This window comes from Dreissena polymorpha, chromosome 9, assembly GCF_020536995.1.
Source record: "Dreissena polymorpha isolate Duluth1 chromosome 9, UMN_Dpol_1.0, whole genome shotgun sequence".
Classification (NCBI taxonomy): domain Eukaryota; kingdom Metazoa; phylum Mollusca; class Bivalvia; order Myida; family Dreissenidae; genus Dreissena; species Dreissena polymorpha.
Window position 1 is genome coordinate 10,727,644 of NC_068363.1, and position 18,910 is coordinate 10,746,553.

The 18,910-nt window shown below is 35.6% G+C and overlaps 2 protein-coding genes and 1 long non-coding RNA gene across 5 annotated transcripts in view; 2 read left to right on the plus strand and 1 right to left on the minus strand.

The window, feature by feature from the left end:
• Positions 1-17,641, plus strand: part of LOC127844935 (uncharacterized) — a 168,157-nt gene extending 150,516 nt beyond the window's left edge. Inside the window, exon 2 of the long non-coding RNA XR_008032976.1 lies at positions 15,377-17,641. This is a non-coding gene — a long non-coding RNA (uncharacterized LOC127844935). The remainder of the gene's footprint in view (positions 1-15,376) is intronic.
• LOC127844933 (2,4-dienoyl-CoA reductase [(3E)-enoyl-CoA-producing], mitochondrial-like) lies at positions 1,064-11,613 on the minus strand. Of its 3 annotated transcripts, none has more exons than XM_052375497.1 (8): positions 11,506-11,613; positions 8,346-8,539; positions 7,829-7,886; positions 6,942-7,176; positions 6,633-6,732; positions 5,959-6,031; positions 5,453-5,599; positions 1,064-3,462 (listed from the first exon to the last, which is right to left on the minus strand). In XM_052375497.1, exons 1-8 carry the CDS (start codon positions 11,575-11,577, stop codon positions 3,340-3,342), a joined length of 1,002 nt encoding a protein of 333 aa, XP_052231457.1. In that variant the 5' UTR covers positions 11,578-11,613; the 3' UTR covers positions 1,064-3,339. The 3 variants fall into 3 exon arrangements, with proteins under 3 accessions (XP_052231457.1, XP_052231458.1, XP_052231459.1); XM_052375498.1 differs by lacking the exon at positions 11,506-11,613 and adding an exon at positions 11,282-11,397; XM_052375499.1 differs by lacking the exon at positions 11,506-11,613 and adding an exon at positions 10,832-10,852.
• On the plus strand, positions 11,719-14,820 carry LOC127844934 (bolA-like protein 3). The gene is made up of 4 exons (XM_052375500.1): positions 11,719-11,841; positions 13,003-13,141; positions 13,514-13,602; positions 14,662-14,820. Exons 1-4 carry the CDS (start codon positions 11,812-11,814, stop codon positions 14,722-14,724), a joined length of 321 nt encoding a protein of 106 aa, XP_052231460.1. The 5' UTR covers positions 11,719-11,811; the 3' UTR covers positions 14,725-14,820.
• Positions 17,642-18,910: the final 1,269 nt, after the last annotated feature.

The following is an 18,910-nucleotide window of genomic DNA, read 5'->3' on the forward strand; positions in this document are numbered from 1 at the left end:
TTTACCTGCACTGTGTACACGTCACCGATATCCTGTATATAGGCATTTCTCGCAATAAATATGTTGAATACTTGCGTCTAGTCGTTGCTTCTTGCCTTGGTTCACATTTTGCAGGTACACTCATAATAAGATCACCATGGTAGTAGTTATATACTGACGAAACAACCCGTGGGTCACTACTTCATACCGTCTTCACCCTAATTACATAATTAAGTTTTTGGATAAATTTTTGGAAACCCCAGTTTTGAGCAAAAATTATTATTTTGTGCGACTTAATTTTAAGACATACAGGTTTTCATCCTCGATAAATGATTTTGGACAGTTTATTTGTTGGTCGCGTTAGCGGCCAGCTAACTTTACAGAGCATATTTTGCAAATCAATATGTGCTTAGAAGCCTTAAGTACGGTAAGAACCGCAACTCAGTCTGCTAGGGACGATTACCGCTGCCTGTCTGCAGCAGACGACAAATGATTCTGCTCTAGCAGTGAGTGTATATACCCTCTAGCAATGAGTGTATATACCAGCTTGTAAGACGACATTGGCCAGTCTAGTGTTTATCATTGAAATCTGTACATATTGGCTGCTTTCAGGGAAAACGGGGCTTAATGCACGTCAAATAAGATTAGCCTGTGCACACTGATTAGCCTGTGCGATGCGCACAAGCTAATCAAGCATGACAACAGCGAACAACTTCAGTGCCTTCAACGCTTTGATTTTACTAGAATTCAGCCCTCGCTTATCTGGTGATATTTCATGCGGTTTTGCAGCCAGATGAAGTTAATAAAACCTGGCAGACAAATGCATTAAGGCAATATACCATTTACTTTGCGTTATTGGCTAAATAATAAATGGTATTAAGTGAGGCTATTTTACAAGCACTTGCTATTATTTGTTAAAACAATTGACACTATTCACGTCATACCAAAACATAATTGCTGTGAAATAGTGGGCTATATAGAGATTTGAGTTGTCTCATTTCAATATATTCCAGTAAAATATTTCTCCGTTAGTTTGATATATCAGTAAAGCTAGTATTCTGGGGAATAAAACACCTGAGGGTGGTCAATTTTTGCATATTTATTGAAAGTATATGGACATGGCACTTTATCCAGATCAACAATAAAAATATACAACAAATTTAATACATTTTAGATAAATTGTATCTTCAAATAAACTTTTAATAATAAACAGAAAAACAACACCAAAGAATTCAAAAAAGTTGTGTAGAATAAAAACGGTAACCGTTTGCAACTAAAGCATTATTAATATGAAATTTGTGACACAAATATTAATTGAAGTTTTATTTAACAGTGCATCATACTTCTCACCTAAGGGGCTTAAAGTGTGCAATATCATTTTTGTAAGGAAAAAATGTCTTGTAAAATTCACTGGAAATCTTTAAATGACCAAATTTGATAAAACATTAAATAACTTCCTATTTTGCACAGTTCAGATTTTGAATGTTAAGCATCGTTGAAATTTTGCATCATTTACACAAAATCTTACTATTCACAAATTAATTACAAAAAATACCGATACAATTTGTCAGATTTATGATACCAAGAGTCACATAGGCAGGGTGGAAATACATTACTGGTAACAATAATATACATGAAACTGATAAATGCTCCCCATGATGCTTTTTGTAAAATTAAAGGTTTTCTGAAATCATTGGAAATTAGATTTCCTTGACATTTGAGGGAACGCTGTGACGCTATGTGAATGTCCAGCCTATGCTTCATATATCATTAGTGTCAGAATCCCACTATCTTGCATACGTCCACTAGCTACAATTACTGCATCCTATTGTGAACATTAGTTCTTGTGATGTCTGGCTGAAACTTTTAACTTCACTTTCAAACATTTTATTATTAATGTGTTTGTTTAGTTGGATTTTTTGCTGTGTATAAGAGTATTTCAGTTATATCACAGCAGTCAGTTAACCTACCAGCACTTGACCCTTTCCCACTCAGAAGCAAAGTGAAAATGTCTATGTGCAAACAGCATAAAACCAGAGCAGCCTGCAAGTAACTCGCAGTCTGTCCAGGTTTTATGCTGTTTGCTGCTTATCAGTATCAATGGGTTGGAAAGAAGCCTTTACAACTTTAATCTGGTAAGAAAGGCCTTTAATTAAAATTAACTTTCTAAGGGACTGCAAATGTGTTAAAATACAGTCAATCTTGTGCTTGTGACCACTTGAATTAAGCGACTTTTGTCTTATGCGACCACTTTAAATCCCACCCGAGCGTTTTACCTACCTATATTTTCATATTGTATTAAGCGACTTTTGTCTTACGCGACCAGCGACCGCTGATTTTAGTGTATTTTGATGCCCGAGTCTTGAATTAAGCGACCGCTTTAAGGTAAAAGTGGTAAATCTGTTGACCGTTCAGGAAGAAATCAGTGTTGATTGTTTATCTAAGCCGATAACATGAACTATGACACCTTTGTTGTGATTTCACACCAGCCATTTTCCAATGTCTCGATGACCGGTTCTGACCGGTGTTAATGCTGACTGCGTATCAATTTTTGGTGTCGAATAATACAGTAAGGTATTGCCAACAGTATACGGGTTAAAGAGTTGACCATCTGGAACGTTAAGTGACAACTTTGATCGCCGATTTTATTGCAGAAACAATGCGCCGACGCTACAAACATTTACACAGTGTTCTCGCGAGGTGTACAAAATAAACTATTAATCGGTAACATGTAGCGAAATCTGTTCATTAAAAAATGTAATTGTTATTATGCTAATTAGTTTGTGTTAGCAAATTTTCCAATCAGGCATGTTTATTTAGTTTTCAATCAAGGTGTTTTATTTATTTCCCTATGTACCATAATCGAGTCAGATATATATAAGCTTACATGCAGAAATTAAAATGTCAAAACGGAAAGTATTAACGTTTAATGAGAAAATTCGGGTATTGGAAGTGTCGAAGAGTAAAAGTGCACGTAAATTTAATCGCGAATGAGTTTGGAAAAACCCATTTTCCGTGCAAACCATTTACATTGTATTTAGAATTAGAGAGAACAAATACAACTTATTTTAAGTAAAAAATTGTTTTATTCATTTTATTACTATTTAGATTCATTTGATTACAAAAGCAGAAATCGCTGTGTAAAAAATAGATAATCCGATATCTGGATTTAAAATCAAAGGTCCGCATTCATCACAAATGGCCTTTTTTTTATTTAAAGACCATTTTATTTAGAGACCACTTTTGGTTACTCCCTTTAGTGGTCTCTAAATACAAGATTGACTGTATGTATCTAAGTGGTAAAGAGTTAATGTATAATTTTGGTCAAGTTTAACATCAAATAGTGTGAGTGTTATATCCTTATGAGCCCTTTGTAGACTTGATCATCTGAGCCAGCATGTCCCACTGCTCATTGGTGACTGCTCGCAGCTCATTAAATGAGCCGGCCCTGCCATAGTACTCCCCTCCATCCAGCTTCACCACCTTAAACGAGTCACAATCCACAATTAAGATCTTAGTCCTACACCTATAGTCAGGGATCATTTTTTGGTGTAAATATCAATTAGTAACGTCTTCCGATTCTCAGCTGAATTGAATGTTCACGTATCAATGATCAACAAACTTTTCACCTATTGGGCTAATGGGCTATTAAACATGTGCATTTTGTAAACACTTAAGGGATTATCGTAATGTTTCATAATTATTATAGTGACAGGAGGATTAAGAATAATAAATCAGACAAGCCTGTCGTTAGCAACCTGGGCGCCCGATTTATCGATTGCTGATTGGTCGATTGATATTTAGATAAGTATCTGATTGACAGTTGGTGAGATGTCAATTGTAAATTTCTGATAATACACATGTTAAATTAATATATAGTAAATAAATGTCCTATTTTACTGCCACAATTACACTATTGATGAATGTTCCCACTTTTTTAGCTTCACAATACATGTATGTTTGGACAGCTTTACCAGTTTGGCAAAAACAATAGAATTAAAACTAGTTGAGTCCACTCTGAACTTGTCCAACATTAGGACAATTGAATGCAATAAAACTTAAAACGGCCTTTGGCCCAGAATACACTTTTTTTGAATAAATATGAGCTGCTGGGTTCTCTGAAAAAACTGAGCGTAATGCAAGGGGTAAAGTATCCTCCCAGATTAGCCTTTGCAATGTGCACACACTAATTTAAGACAATTTTTTCTGCCTAAACAAGGTTTTTATTTTGATAAAACTTCCTTCAAACAAAAAATTGCATAAAAACTGAAAATGTCATCCCTCATTGGCCTGTGCCAACTGCAAAGGCTAATCTGGGCAATACTTTCAGCATGTGCATTAATCCCTATATTCCCAGACATGGCTCATATATCATATACATGTACATATTTGTATAAAAACAACATATTACCCTATTGAATCAAAGTGAACATGTAAATGTGGGCAGACTATTAGGTTTTGTGCTTTTTAAATAACTGATAATGGATAAACTATGAATGTTTTTACCTAGAGCTTTATGAATACCTGTATATTGTATGGCCCCTTAGTCTGGGAAAACTGGGTGTAAGGGACAACACTTTCCTTTAGGAAAACTGGGTGTTAGGAACGACACTTTCCTTTAGGAAAACTGGGTGTTAGGGACGACGCTTTCCTTTAGGAAAACTGGGTGTTAGGGACAACGCTTTCCTTTAGGAAAACTGGGTGTAAGGGACGACACTTTTCTTAAGGAAACCTGGGTGATAGGGACGACACTTTCCTTTAGGAAAACTGGGTGTTAGGAACGATACTTTCCTTTAGGAAAACTGGGTGTTAGGGACGACGCTTTCCTTTAGGAAAACTGGGTGATAGGGATGACACTTTCTTTTAGGAAAACTGGGTGTAAGGGACGACACTTTCCTTAAGGAAACCTGGGTGATAGGGACGACACTTTCCTTAAGGAAACCTGGGTGATAGGGACGACACTTTCCTTTAGGAAAACAGGGTGTAAGGGACGACACTTTCCTTTAGGAAAACTGGGTGTTAGGAACGACACTTTCCTTTAGGAAAACTGGGTGTTAGGGACGACGCTTTCCTTTAGGAAAACTGGGTGATAGAAATGACACTTTCTTTTAGGAAAACTGGGTGATAGGGACGACACTTTCCTTAAGGAAACCTGGGTGATAGGGACAACACTTTCCTTTAGGAAAACTGGGTGTTAGGGACGACACTTTCTTCTTGGAAAACTCTGTGTTAGGGACGACACTTTATTCTAGGAAAACTGGGTTTTAGGGACGACACTTTCCGCTTTTAAGGAATGTTTTGATCAAAGGAAGTCTCTTCTAAACAAAAATCAAGTCTTAGCGGAAAATGTCGTCCCTGATTACCCTGTGCATACTGCACAGGCTAATCTGGAATGACACTTAACAGAAAAGCATAAACCCCAGATTTCCCAGAACGAGGCTCACACTTGAATACAGACGACACTTGGTCTCACCTCGCCGGTCATCCAGCTGGAGTAGTCACTGACCATGTAGGACACCAGGTTGGCCAGCTCCTGCGCGTTACCAAGGCGACCAGTAGGCAACACCTCCAGCAACTTCTCTGTCCACTGTCCGGTTGGATCCAGTCGACTGAACGCACCCTACATGTTTCCAGCTCATGAGTATATTTTCTTACTCCCTAAGACTTTCTCATGTTTACAATAAGACATCAATAGGAGTAGCAAAATAAAAACTTACTGTATTTTTATTTTGTATTTTATATTTGAATTTTATAAAAAAAACTTAAAATATGCCTCATTGAAACAAAATTGTAAAAACAAAACACTGATGCTAAACAAAATATTTAAGATTAACTTCTTACAACATGTCCTTTATTTATATCTTTTTTGGATGTTAAATGTACATTATTTATATCTTATTTGTATGATGAATAATAAATAATACATAAAAACAATACAACTCCTGCGTTTAAGTAAATGTTTATTGTAGTTGGTCATACCTTTGTTTGAATTGGTCCTGGTTGAATACAGTTATAACGTATTCCATATCGACCCCATTCACTTGCAAGGGACCTGAAAATAACAATATATATTTTCTATATAAAAAGTCACAACAAAATGATAAGATGCACTTGTGTTTCCCCCAAACTTTAATACGTAAAAAGGTTTGTTGTTGTGCCAGTAAGTAAGTACAATTGTTTTATTTTCCATATTCATATTGGTTCAGCCAACATAGTTTACAATATAGACTGTTAATTGTTCCTCAACACTTAAAAGTATGAAAATGGCAGCACTAATTTGAAAGCATCTGGCAGGAAAAGTTCAACAAATATGTATACAATAACTATATTATTCTTCCCCCTGGGCTCGCCTCTGATTATATTGTGATTACCGGTATATAGAAAATTGAATTTAGAAATGCATATTTTGAGTAAGTTTTTACTAATTATAACAATGACACAAGCAGAAATTCATATTATAAAGAACAATTTGCGCAAGTTTAAACATTTCATGTTGAAATGTGTGGGAGTTAACTTTGACTGACAAGTTTGTGTCTACTAGATAAAGACAGATGGAATGACCTCTATGGTGATACCAATATATACTGCTTAAACATTTTGATATATATTAATGAGAACAAGTCCATTGCTTTATTGCTCCATGCTGTATTTACTTGGCAAGGGCCTCAACTCCAGCTTTTGCAGCTGCACTTGGCGTCACAAAAGCAGAGCCACTATTAGCATAGATAGTTGTAATGGCCAGAAACACACCACCTGGAATAGTCAGTTAGGCAACTTTGTTTTACCATTACATCTTTTGCAAATTTTGCAATTTCAATCTAACAATCAGAAATGATTAAGAATATTTTCATTACAAATTATCTGATAGATAACAATAGAAATATGGCTTGCAAACTCCATATTTATTTTCCGAAAAACACAATATATTTTTTAAAGGAAACCCTGATATAATATTATGATACCCTGTTTAGCTTCTATCATTCTCCTCCCAAGCTCCAAGGACACAAATGCGGTTCCATTAAGGACAATATCAGTCACGGCCTTCCACGCATTTGCCGATAGCCTCTCTGATGGTGATATAAAGTTTCCTGCAGCGTTATTGATGACGATCTTTGGCAGCCCAAATACAGCCACACATTCATCAACGGCTTTCTTGATGGCTGCTGGATCCCTGACATCCGCTGCTACAGCTAACACCTGTCACATAGACACATGTATTACATATCTGCAATTGATTTACTGATTAACATTGTTTGCAAGATTGAGATCATTTGAAAAAGGAAGACAACATATGTATTTAATCATGCACTATTAAATTTGATATAATAATTGCACTATTAAATGTAGTTTATTTAATAATGCCCCATTTTATGTAATTTTCTAAAAATAAATCTCTCATAAACATGCATTTGCTGCATAAAATTCATGTAGCCTCATTGACAGCTCTGGGCTCAATATTGGTTCAATAATTTGCGTCCAATCACACAGCCTGTGACCTACTACAAATTCCTCTGAGCCATGCCTTCGGAAATTGGGGCTTAATTCATTTATGCTTGATTTTTTGTTTGTTTAAAGGAAGTCTCTTACAAACAAATTTGCAGTCTAGGCAGAAAGTGTTATCCCTGATGAGTCTGTGCAGACTAAGAAAAAAAATTACGCATTAAGCTCCATTTTCCCAGAGCGAGGCTGAAATATTCATTTACAACATATGAGCCGTATTCTGAGAAAACTGGGCATAATTCATGTGCAGTCCACACAGGCTAATCAGGAACTGCACAGGCTAATCTGGGACGACACTTTACGCACATGCATTATGCTCAGTTTTCTCAGAACGCTACTCATATGTAACCTTGTTGCCTGTTGCTTTCTGGATTTCTTCAGCGGTGCCCTGTAGAACATCCAGTTTTCTAAAAATTAGATACACAGTGCAAAGTGCTTACTTATTTCATAAAAAACAATGTGAACACAATTTGATTTTTTACTACATTTAAAACTTAGTAACAGTACCTTTTAAAGAGTCAAAATACTTCTTAAAAAATATGTTTTAAATACTACATCACATTTCTAATTGGCAATTTGTTGAATTAAGCAAATGTAAAAAGCTGGGTCCTGTTTATCACTTACTTTTATAAAAGAAAGTACTGAAAGTAAATAGAATATTGTGCCCAATGTGTTACATGTTAGAAATTGTTCAATACAATTGTATTCTTGAAACATAGAAATTTAATCAGACACTTAAAATATAACAAACAATTATTAAATTCCTCAATGGCGATTAAACTTTATTATCCAAATAAGGTACAGGCAACTTTTCTCCTTAATGTTCATCAAAAGGCTTTAGCATTGTGTCCCAGACTGGAACTGACCTGCTGGTTATGACTACTTGAGCACCAAGTTTTGACAGCGTGGTGGCCATTTGTTTGCCCAGCCCTGTGCCTCCCCCAGTGATGAAGGCTGTCTGGCCTTTAAATGTTCCATCAGGCAACATGGGACTGTTAATTACAGGAAAATGCTTGGCATGGTCTTTGTTGCTGATACTCCTGCATGGGACACTGCATCTCTAAATAAAAAGTTAAAAAATGTTAAATGTTCAATAAAAATAATTTTGTTATATATCACATTGCAAACCCTTAGGTAAAAACAACACCCCAGGTTTTATTATAATTATAAAAAGTACTGGTTATTGTCTGGAAAAAACCCATCTTTGAAACAAATAGTAAAACCCCACAAACATGAGGGTTTTGATAAAAATGATCTATATTTGCTATAGTTTCTATAGGATGTTAAAAAATTGGCACATGTTAACAGTAAATTATGCAACTTATTGACGAGTACAATTGGTAATAAATAGGAGTGGACGGTGGTGTGAATAGTAAGGCAGACATATTTTGTAATCGATATGTACTCATATAAGTCTTAATGAAACATAATAATGAATATCAAAATTCTTGTGTTTTTTTTTTAAAGAGAATTATACTAAAATATTATTATAAAAATAAACAACCCGGCTAGTAGTTATCATTTACCAAACATGACTCCTAGTTTTCACACATCACCATATTTGGCATTTAGCAAGTCAAGGAATGGCAAAGTTACAATAATGAGGTCCTTTATATCGAGATTTCATACTTTAGGTCTGGAATAGGCAATAGTTATACCAATTAGCTAGGTGCACTGGTACCCATATGAACTATAAATATGGTTAATGACCATATAATTGTATAGAAAACAGCCTGGTAGTTTGCCTGAAAAAGCAGGGTGTAGAAAAATTTAGGTGGTTGTATTGATGGGTTATACCATTTTGATGTATATTGTAATTTGAAGAAAAAAAGTGAAAATGTCTGACAAAGTTTAGCAGGCACTCCTTGAAATGCCTAAGCATATTTGTAGGATTTGAGAAGATGGGTACTAATGATGCATAGGTGTATTTCAAGTCAAATTTCTTTTGACTAATACAAACGTGTCATACAGGGCATGTACACAGGCACCAGGAGCCGCTTACGTGTCAAGGGACAGTACAGCAAGTAATTTGGAGTTGGAGTAGGGGAGCATCAGGGTTCTGTTCTCAGTCCCCTGCTTTTCATCCTAGTCCTTGAAGCTCTGTCGAGGGAATTCCGCACCTGGGTTCCATGGGAGCTCCTCTACGCTGATAATCTTGCTGTGATCGCGGACTCACTGGAGGAGTGTCTCTCCAGACTGAAAGGTTGGAAGGATGGTATGGAAAGCAAAGGGCTGAGGGTCAATATGAAGAAGACAAAGCTCTTGATCACCGGTCCTGGACTGAATCTCCTGCGTGACGCTGGAGCATATCCCTGTGCGGTATGTAGGAGTGGAGTGGGAGTGAACTCCATTGAGTGCACCCAGTGCAAACTGTGGGTGCACAAAAAGTGCAGTGGCATCAAGGGAAGGATCACCAGCATCCCGGACTATGTATGTCCGAGATGATTGGACCAGGCACGTCCAATTGATGGAAGACCAGTTACCCAGGTGGTCGTCGACGGCTCACAGCTGGATGTTGAGGCCAGCTTCTGCTATCTGGGTGACACGCTATGTGCTGGGGGAGGCTGCGAACTTGCCATCATCACCAGATGCTGCACTGCCTGGGGAAAGTTTAAGAAGCTACTACCAATACTGACGTCGAAGCATGTTTCCCTTAAAACCCGTGGCAAAGTGTTCAATGCTTGTGTCCGGTCTGCCATGTTACATGGTAGTGAAGCGTGGGCACCATCCGCTTCTTCTCTACAACGACTTCGTAGAAATGACAGAGCAATGGCCCATTGGATCTGCAGCGTCAAACCTGACGACGGAGTCGACACTGACACGCTGTATGGAAAACTAGGGATACCAGAAGTCACTGCATCACTGAGAGCCAGACGTCTGAGGTGGTATGGGCATGTCAAACGTGCCACTTCTTGTATCAACCCTATCATGAAAATGGCCATTCCTGGTGCTAGAGGTAGAGGGAGACCAAGAAAATCGTAGTCTGACTGTGTGAGGGATGACCTGCACACCTGTGTCATGGGAAACACAGACCCACAGAACAGAGGAGCGTGGAAATCAGGGGTTAGACGCTCTAGTCGCCTGCTGCCTACCCCAGCTACTGGGACTAATCCTGCAGCAGATGACAAATAAACTCAGGATCAAGTCAAGTCAAACAGTATAAAAGCAAATTATGAATCATAATTTGAGACCAGTAAATATAGGTAAATGTGTCAGATGATGTATTGTTGTTATTAATTGGCCTATTACTTTCTAATATGGGGATTCCCAAGGCATATGAGGTATTTGTTTGCTGATTAACATGAATTTTACTTCTATGATTCCACTAATGACTAACTTTGTTTAGGTTTACCTGCATGCCATACAATTTACACATGTATACAGTAGAGGACACAGGGTACAAACACAGTGAAAATAGGATGGCGGTCTCAATACAGTGAGTCCTGGAGAATTTGTGTGATTAGAAGCAGTGGATTTTTTCTAATTATAGCGATCTATGAAAACGTAAAAAAATCCTGAAGTGCTGGCACCACGATTATATTTATAACTGTTCAAGAACCAACGCCTTTTGCCTGAAGGGAGCATGCCAATGGTTATATGCCCATTACAGTGAAGTACTGCATTAAATATTGAAGAAATGTTGGGGATTGACCAGGGGTCATTTGGGGTGGGCATTTAACAAACCATGCAGCCAAGACCTAGCCCTGGCATATAAACGAAACGAGGTCCAAATAACCTTAAAAGCCGGTAACAAATCAAAAAGAGTAAAATGAAAGGTAGTTGCAATAATCCAAATATTTACCATCTGAGCTACGTATGTAATCATAAAAGCTCAAAGCCTTGAAGAAGAAGTAAAATGAAAGGTCAAGAATCAACGTTCTATATTGTGACCTGACAGAGACAGACAGTAACCAGAGCGGTTTTCAAACTAAAAGCGACCTGCAATTAAGGCGTTATTGCTTTGTTTATGATATTGTTGAAAAATGTTTTAGATATGTTTGCATAATGTGTTCTTAAAAATAGCACCTCAACAAAACGGGATGAAACAGTGTTCAATCCGTTGTAAATTCGTCTGAAATTTCGAATGGGCGCAGCCATTTTCAGGGAGTAAGTATTCAAACTTTAAAATTGTTAGTTTTATTTAATTCTGCAATTGATAATTTAATATAACATGCATTAATAATAATTTATTCATTTAATAAAATAAGAATATGTTTATTTGCAAACAAAAATATTGAAGTGCATATTATACAACAGTTTTAATTATTTATCCCCGCTAAAGGTGAAAAACAGCAAAACAACAACAACAAGTGTCAAATCAAATAAATAGCAATGCTGAGATACTGTTTAGGACTCCATTTGGTAATTTGGTCAGCATTTGTTAAATTCTGCGATTATATATATATTTTTAAATTAATAAAGGATATTTCGATGATCTGTTAAAAATAATCGTATTTTAGTATATATTTCGGACGTCTCGTTTTCGGACTTTTTATCTTCTAGTGAAAGTGAATCGTAATTTACAAGAGGCTATCCGCTATTTTATTTTTTAATATGATACAAGACATTGTCTAAAAAGAACTAGACGTATCACAGACACTGATGCCCAATTAACTCATGTTTCGACATAGACAAATTCACCAGTCAGTGAAAGAAGACTGGAATGCACACAATCTTACAATATGCTCAATACTTGTATAAATAATAAAAAGGTCCATAATTTCACAAAGCTCCTATAGATATGAGGTCAATAAACATCAGTAGATTACATCTAATTATTTGGACTATGTTTTTTTTCTAGCCATTTTGGGGAAAGAAGTCTGGTCAAATTGGGATTTTTTAATTGATAAAATGGCAAATTTATGCATTTTTTTATCGACATAATGGACCAAATCAGTTTTTTTATCAACAAATATTGACACATCAGGCTTTTTCCTGTTAGTTATAAACTTTGTGAGATGTTTACAAAATAAAATTCAGATATAATAATAATAAAACACTTTTTTTTTACAATTTCGGTTTGGGATTGGGTATGTTTGCTTTGGGATCGGGTCAATTTTATGGCCATTTTTACATAGCAGTAAAAACCCTGACTTGGCATCAAAATGATTGTCCACTTCACGGCAGTTCAATACATATCATTTTCTGTATTATCAATATGAAGAAAAATAATGTTAAACTGAGAAGAATCTCCATTTTTCGCATACATACTAATGGACAGACAAGTTTATTGCTTTACCTTCCCAGTTAAAAAAAAACAATGATAAATAATAACCTTTACCATTAGTTTTTTTTATACTAGGAAGGTTTATTCATGACAAGCAAATGAACACAAAAGTGTCATGTCTACACAGTAAACAGTTTATCATGAACATTTATAATTTTTTGAAAGGTTATGTTTAAAAGAGATGGAATAATTAAAAGAAGAGAAGGCGGCGTCCCCCTGCTATTTCACTATAGGTCTTTCTTCATTTGTCATCATTCTATCATTTGATTGTAATACATAATTTAATATGATTTCAGCGAAATGTTTATAAAACGTCTCAGAGATGTTTAAGTGATGTAACAGCCCAGCAGATGACAGAAGGCGAACAGAAAATCTTTCAAGTATTAAAAAAGAAGTTCCCAAAGCACACAGAAATTCAGGTGGCAGATATTTCAGGTGAGTTTTGTCAGAACCATGGTGAGACATTTTTTCAATCACTTTGTTTAGATGAGATTTTTGCTAAAATTTAGTTTAGAGGACTTTTTATCAGTAAATTGCCACGGCACAAAATATGGCGTCTACCTTATGACCATGATGCCGTTTGTTTAATCCCCTTGTGGGATCATTTTCAAGTAACCATAATGTTAAAAACAGCAAGATTCATCTGACTCTTTGCAAGAAAAAGACACAAGAGTGTGTGTTTTTTTTTATAAATATCTGCCAAGTTAAGCGAAAATCTAAACATTTACAGTAAAATACTTCATTTAAGTTTTTTTGTCACATTTCATGGATTTCTGCTGCATATCACATCAGTGGTTTTTCTTGCAGGAGGCTGTGGTGCCATGTTTGAGGTTTCCATAGAAGCAGAAGAATTCAGAGGTCTCAAAACTGTAAAGCAACACATGCTTGTAAACCAGGTAATCCACGTCTAACAACTGTATTTCATTATGATATAGACTGGAGCTTGTTTAATTTAGGTAGTATTAACCATTTCCAACTCAGAAGCGAAGTTAAAATGGCTATGTGCAAACAGCATAAAACCAGACCAGCCTGCGAGTAACTCACATGCTGTTCAGGTTTTATGCTGTTTGCTGCTCATCAGTATCTAAGAGTTGGAAATGAAGCCTTTAAAACTTGAATATAGTAAGAATGGTCTTTAATTAAATCTAACTTTCTATGGGACTACAAATGCGTCAAAATACCTATCTAAGTGGTAAAGGTTTAATATGGGGTACATACCAAGATGACTCCTTTAAAATCGTTTCAAAATCACACACTTTATCAACTTTATTTGTTTGAATGAAGCTACCATGGCTACATACAAGGTGTCAGTTTTGTTGTATCTTTAGATAAGGTGTTAAAATTTTGGTCTGGATTATTGTTTTGCAATTTAGATGCTTAAAGTAATCAGTGGTATCATTCATGTCTTTGCAAATAAAAAAAATACTTTATGAAAATATATTTATGTCAACATAAATAATTTGCCATATGCAAAGGTATGACAGGTATCAGTCTTTTTATGCCCCCGATAGGGTGGCATATAGCAGTTGAACTGTCCATCAGTCAGTGCGTCTGTCTGTCCGTAAGTCCGTCCGTCCGGAAACTTCAACATTGCCCATAACTTTTGCAATATTAAAGATAGCAACTTGATATTTGGCATGCATGTGTATCTCATGGAGTTGCACTTTTTGAGTGGCGAAAGTTCAAAGTCATTCTTCAAGGTCAAATATATGGCTTCAAAGCGGCGCAGTAGGGGACATTGTGTTTCTGACAAATACACCACTTGTTACTTCACAAAAACATCAGTTCTTATTGGTGAAAATCCTTGAATTGCAATACATGTGCCAACAATTATTATTATTTTGATTATTGGCATACATTGTAATACTGTATATGGCATTAACCTACCACTATTTGGGGTTAAACAAAGTTAATCCATATGAAAAGGTTTATATTAAGTTAATTTGCTTTTGCAGGCTTTAAAGGAAGAAATTGCTCAAATGCATGGAATGAGGATCAACACAAAGGTGCCAAGCTAACAAGCAATGATGTGCATAGTTTGCAGTATAAACATGAAATAAACACTGGAACAAGCAAGCAGTACCATCCTGATGTCAACAATCACAAAAGTATTTTTTTTAAAAGAGATATAAGCCTGCATTTGTGAGACTTATGTATTCTTGCAGATTGAGTGAGAATATTGTGTCAGTTTTAAATAACATGTATCTAAAAAATATCAAAAATAACTTTAATCTATTATACATTATACATATTATTTGTCCTATCTGTTAACAAATATTATTGAAATATTTAACTAGGTTTTCCGAAGGAAAAAACTGGTTATTAGATTGGCGAATGCGGGCGGGCTGGCTGGCTGGCTGGCGGGCTGGCTGGCTGGCGGGCTGGCGGAATAAGCTTGTCCGGGCCATAACTATGTCGTTCATTGTCAGATTTTAAAATCATTTGGCACATTTGTTCACCATCATTGGACGGTGTGTCGCGCGAAATAATTACGTCGATATCTCCAAGGTCAAGGTCACACTTTGAGTTCAAAGGTCAAAAATGGCCATAAATGAGCTTGTCCGAGCCATAACTATGTCGTTCATCGTCAGATTTTAAAATCATTTGGCACATTTGTTCACCATCATTGGACGGTGTGTCGCGTGAAATAATTACGTCGATATCTCCAAGGTCAAGGTCACACTTTGAGTTCAAAGGTCAAAAATGGCCATAAATGAGCGTGTCCTGGCCATAACTATGTCATTCATTGTGAGATTTTAAAATCATTTGGCACATTTGTTCACCATCATGGGACGGTGTGTCCCACGAAAGAATCACGTCAATATCTCCAATGTCAAGGTCGCCACGACTAAAAATAGATTTAAAAAAAAAACAAACTTACAAAGGGGGTTAATTTTTTTTGGTCATTTCAAGAGTTCAGTTTGAGTTTTCTCCCTTTATCAGATTTTTTTTTCACAATGAAAACCTGGTTTTGTGACAATTTTGTCCCTTGTTTATCTTTCAAATAGTTAAATATTGTTATTATTAATTTTTCATGAAAACATTTAAAGCAAAAACTGCTGAACCATTTCAGACATAAAAAACAAACAAACACTATATCAGATGAGGCTAAGAATAAAAGAAGGATAAAGCTTGCCTTCTAACTCCCATTTTTACAGAAATAATGGAATAAAATCTCTATGACGTTGCATTTTTAGTGGGAATGAATATTTTGTATGACATTTGACGTGTAAATCATGAGCATTGAAAAATAATTGGCTGTATTTGTTGTGTTTGTGTCAATAATATATAACATACATGTATTGGTATCTAATTGTTTGGTTTGTTGAATCTGATTCTATTTTGCCTATAAAGTCTATAATGATAATTATAGTTGTTTCTGAGTAATTTGACCTACCATACCTCCAAACATGGATCTGATAAAACAACTTCTTGTTGAAGTGATACAGTTTTACATCAGACAGATATCAATGTAAGGGCTGGTTTGATTAAATGTTATATTTAAAACAAACCAAAAGGCAACTACTTTTGTAGACATTTATAGTTAGTCAGAAAATTGTTGTACTGACTTAAAATGTATTGATAAAATGTTGCTAATAAACCTTTTGATCAGTAAAGCTAGTTTTGATTGTTGTGCTTAAAGTACATGTTGGAAATAAACACTAATTTTTAAACAACTACATTCAAGTTGTTTAATAAGATGATATTTTTTGTAAATCATAATGTAACGTAAAATTTTGCTGTGTCACATTTGCCACTTTACCTAAAACAAATAGTTTTCATAGTTGGTGTGTTATACATTTGTATTACACTTATTAAAATTGAAAGAGAGAATTAACATATATAGGGCACACTATTTCTGGATGTTCTTATTAGGGAACCTCCTTCATTACTGTGCGTTCAATTATCGATTGTTGTGTTTTTAGCTCACCTGAGCACAATGTGCTAATGGTGAGCTTTTGTGATCGCCTTTTGTCTGTTGTCCGTGGTGCGGTGTCAACATTTGCCTTGTAAACACTCTAAAAGTCACATTTATTTTTCCTTATAACACTACGGCTTTAGTAAAACCTTGTTTACATCGTAAAACTTGGTCAGAAGATTAGTTCCAATGATATCTTGGAAGAGTTCGAAAATGGTTGCTTGAAAAACATGGCCACCAGGGGGCAGGGCATTTTTCATTATATGGCTATTTATGGCTATAGTAAAACCTTGTTAATACTCTAGAGGCAACATTAAATGTCCGATCTTCATGAAACTTGGTCAGAAGATTTGTATCAATAATATCTTGGAAGAGTTCCAAAATGGATTCTGTTGGGGGCGGGGCATTTTTCCTTATTTGGCTTTAGTAAAAACGTGTTAACACTCTTGAGTCACATTTATTGTCCAATCTTCATGAAACTTGGTCAGAACATTTGTTTAAATTATATCTTGGATGAGTTAGAAAATGGTTATGGTCTGTTGAAAAACATGGCCGCCAGGGGGTGGGGAATTTATCCTTATATGACTATAGTAAAACCTTGTTAGCACTCTAAAAGTTTCATTTATAGTTCACTCTTGATGAAACTTGGTCAGAACATTTGTTCTAATGATATCTTGGGTTGCACAGAACAGGTCAGTCCATTTGTATCTCAGGTGAGCGACTCTGGGCCTTTCAGGCCCTCTTGTTTTAACTATGACAATGAGTTGTGAACTTTTATCCAAAGTCTGAATAACACAATTATGTGCTTTTGTAGCCAAATCAGGGAATAGTATAATGTTAATTTTTCTAATTCCTTCTGGTGCTTAAATACACACATTAGCACAAACTGTAATAGAATTTGATTTTGTCATCAGATGACCGAACTATTTTACGTAATTTATTGATTTAGCTGTGTATTATTATGGTTCACAATCAAAGACTGTGATATTGATGAAATAAAAAAGCAGTATTTACAACGTCTTTAATATTTATTAGGTTAGGCCAAGATCACGCTGGGTATGCGGATACTTTGATAACAGATGGCACTTCGATACCAGATAACAACAAAAGCCACGCGCGAGAGGCAAGTTCATCAGTTTTTTTTAAAGTTATATCATAAAGATTAGTTTTTCAGACAAGGCGCATGGTCGAGTTTATAAATGGTGTATCCTTTTCTATTGCAAAGAAAAAAATCACGGAAGAATTGTAGACTTTTCCCCAAAAATAGAAAATTCGGTCGGAAAACAGCATAAACTGGATGAACAGTAAACATTTCAACAAAATAAAACTACTTATGAATATTGCAAGAAATTGTTTGATATTCCCGCATGTAAAGTAATCACTGTGCTTCATATACTGAAATTTTGATAGTATTCAATGAAATATAAACGAAGAAAGAGCATGTTTTAATAGGTGGTATTCATGAAGTTGCGGATACTTTGATTCCCGATATAGGGCACTTCGGATAACAGAGACTTTCAACAAATTGGGCACTCTGATAAATTAATCAATTTGCATTGTCAAGCCCGACCCATTGGGAATCTATGCATAGCGTAATTACATACACATGTAAAATATAACCAATTGCGTTGTTCGTTTTCAAAAGTCTTATTACTATTAATTTATATAATTAATATTATAAGTGCAAATGTTAAATAAGATTCAAATGCTTATTTCTGCAGTAATATATTTCAAGTGACGACCGAAAATCATTGTCTAAGTAATCAACTTGTTTAAAGTGGTAAATTGAGATTAAGAGAATTGAAAATACAACGCTTACGGATCATGTGGATCAACACGACTGTGTTCAATTGAATTTATAGCAGGACTCTAGGGGAGCAAGGGGTCTTAAAGCGGCAAATACACCTCATAAAATCCTTTGTCATTGGTGCTCATTAGAATTGCATCATGAAGACGATACTAATGCGTAGCCACACAATTTAAAAGAGATTGGAAAACTCCCTTTATAGTGATAGTGAGCTCTACTTATAGGAAGAACTTCCCTTTACACTTCCCTTTCCTTTGTATTATCATATTCCAAAGGGATATGAACATGTTTCGGTAATTTGTTTTTAATTTACGTCAGTACATACATTTTTTTTATTTATTGCCTGCTTACTATAACAGTATTCAACAGCGAATTCTGCATTTCTGATTCACTAAATAGAGTGTGTTATATCTGGTAAAAAGTGTCGAGTTATCTGGAATCGAAGTGCCATTGTTTTTCAGATGATCGGTAAAAGAAG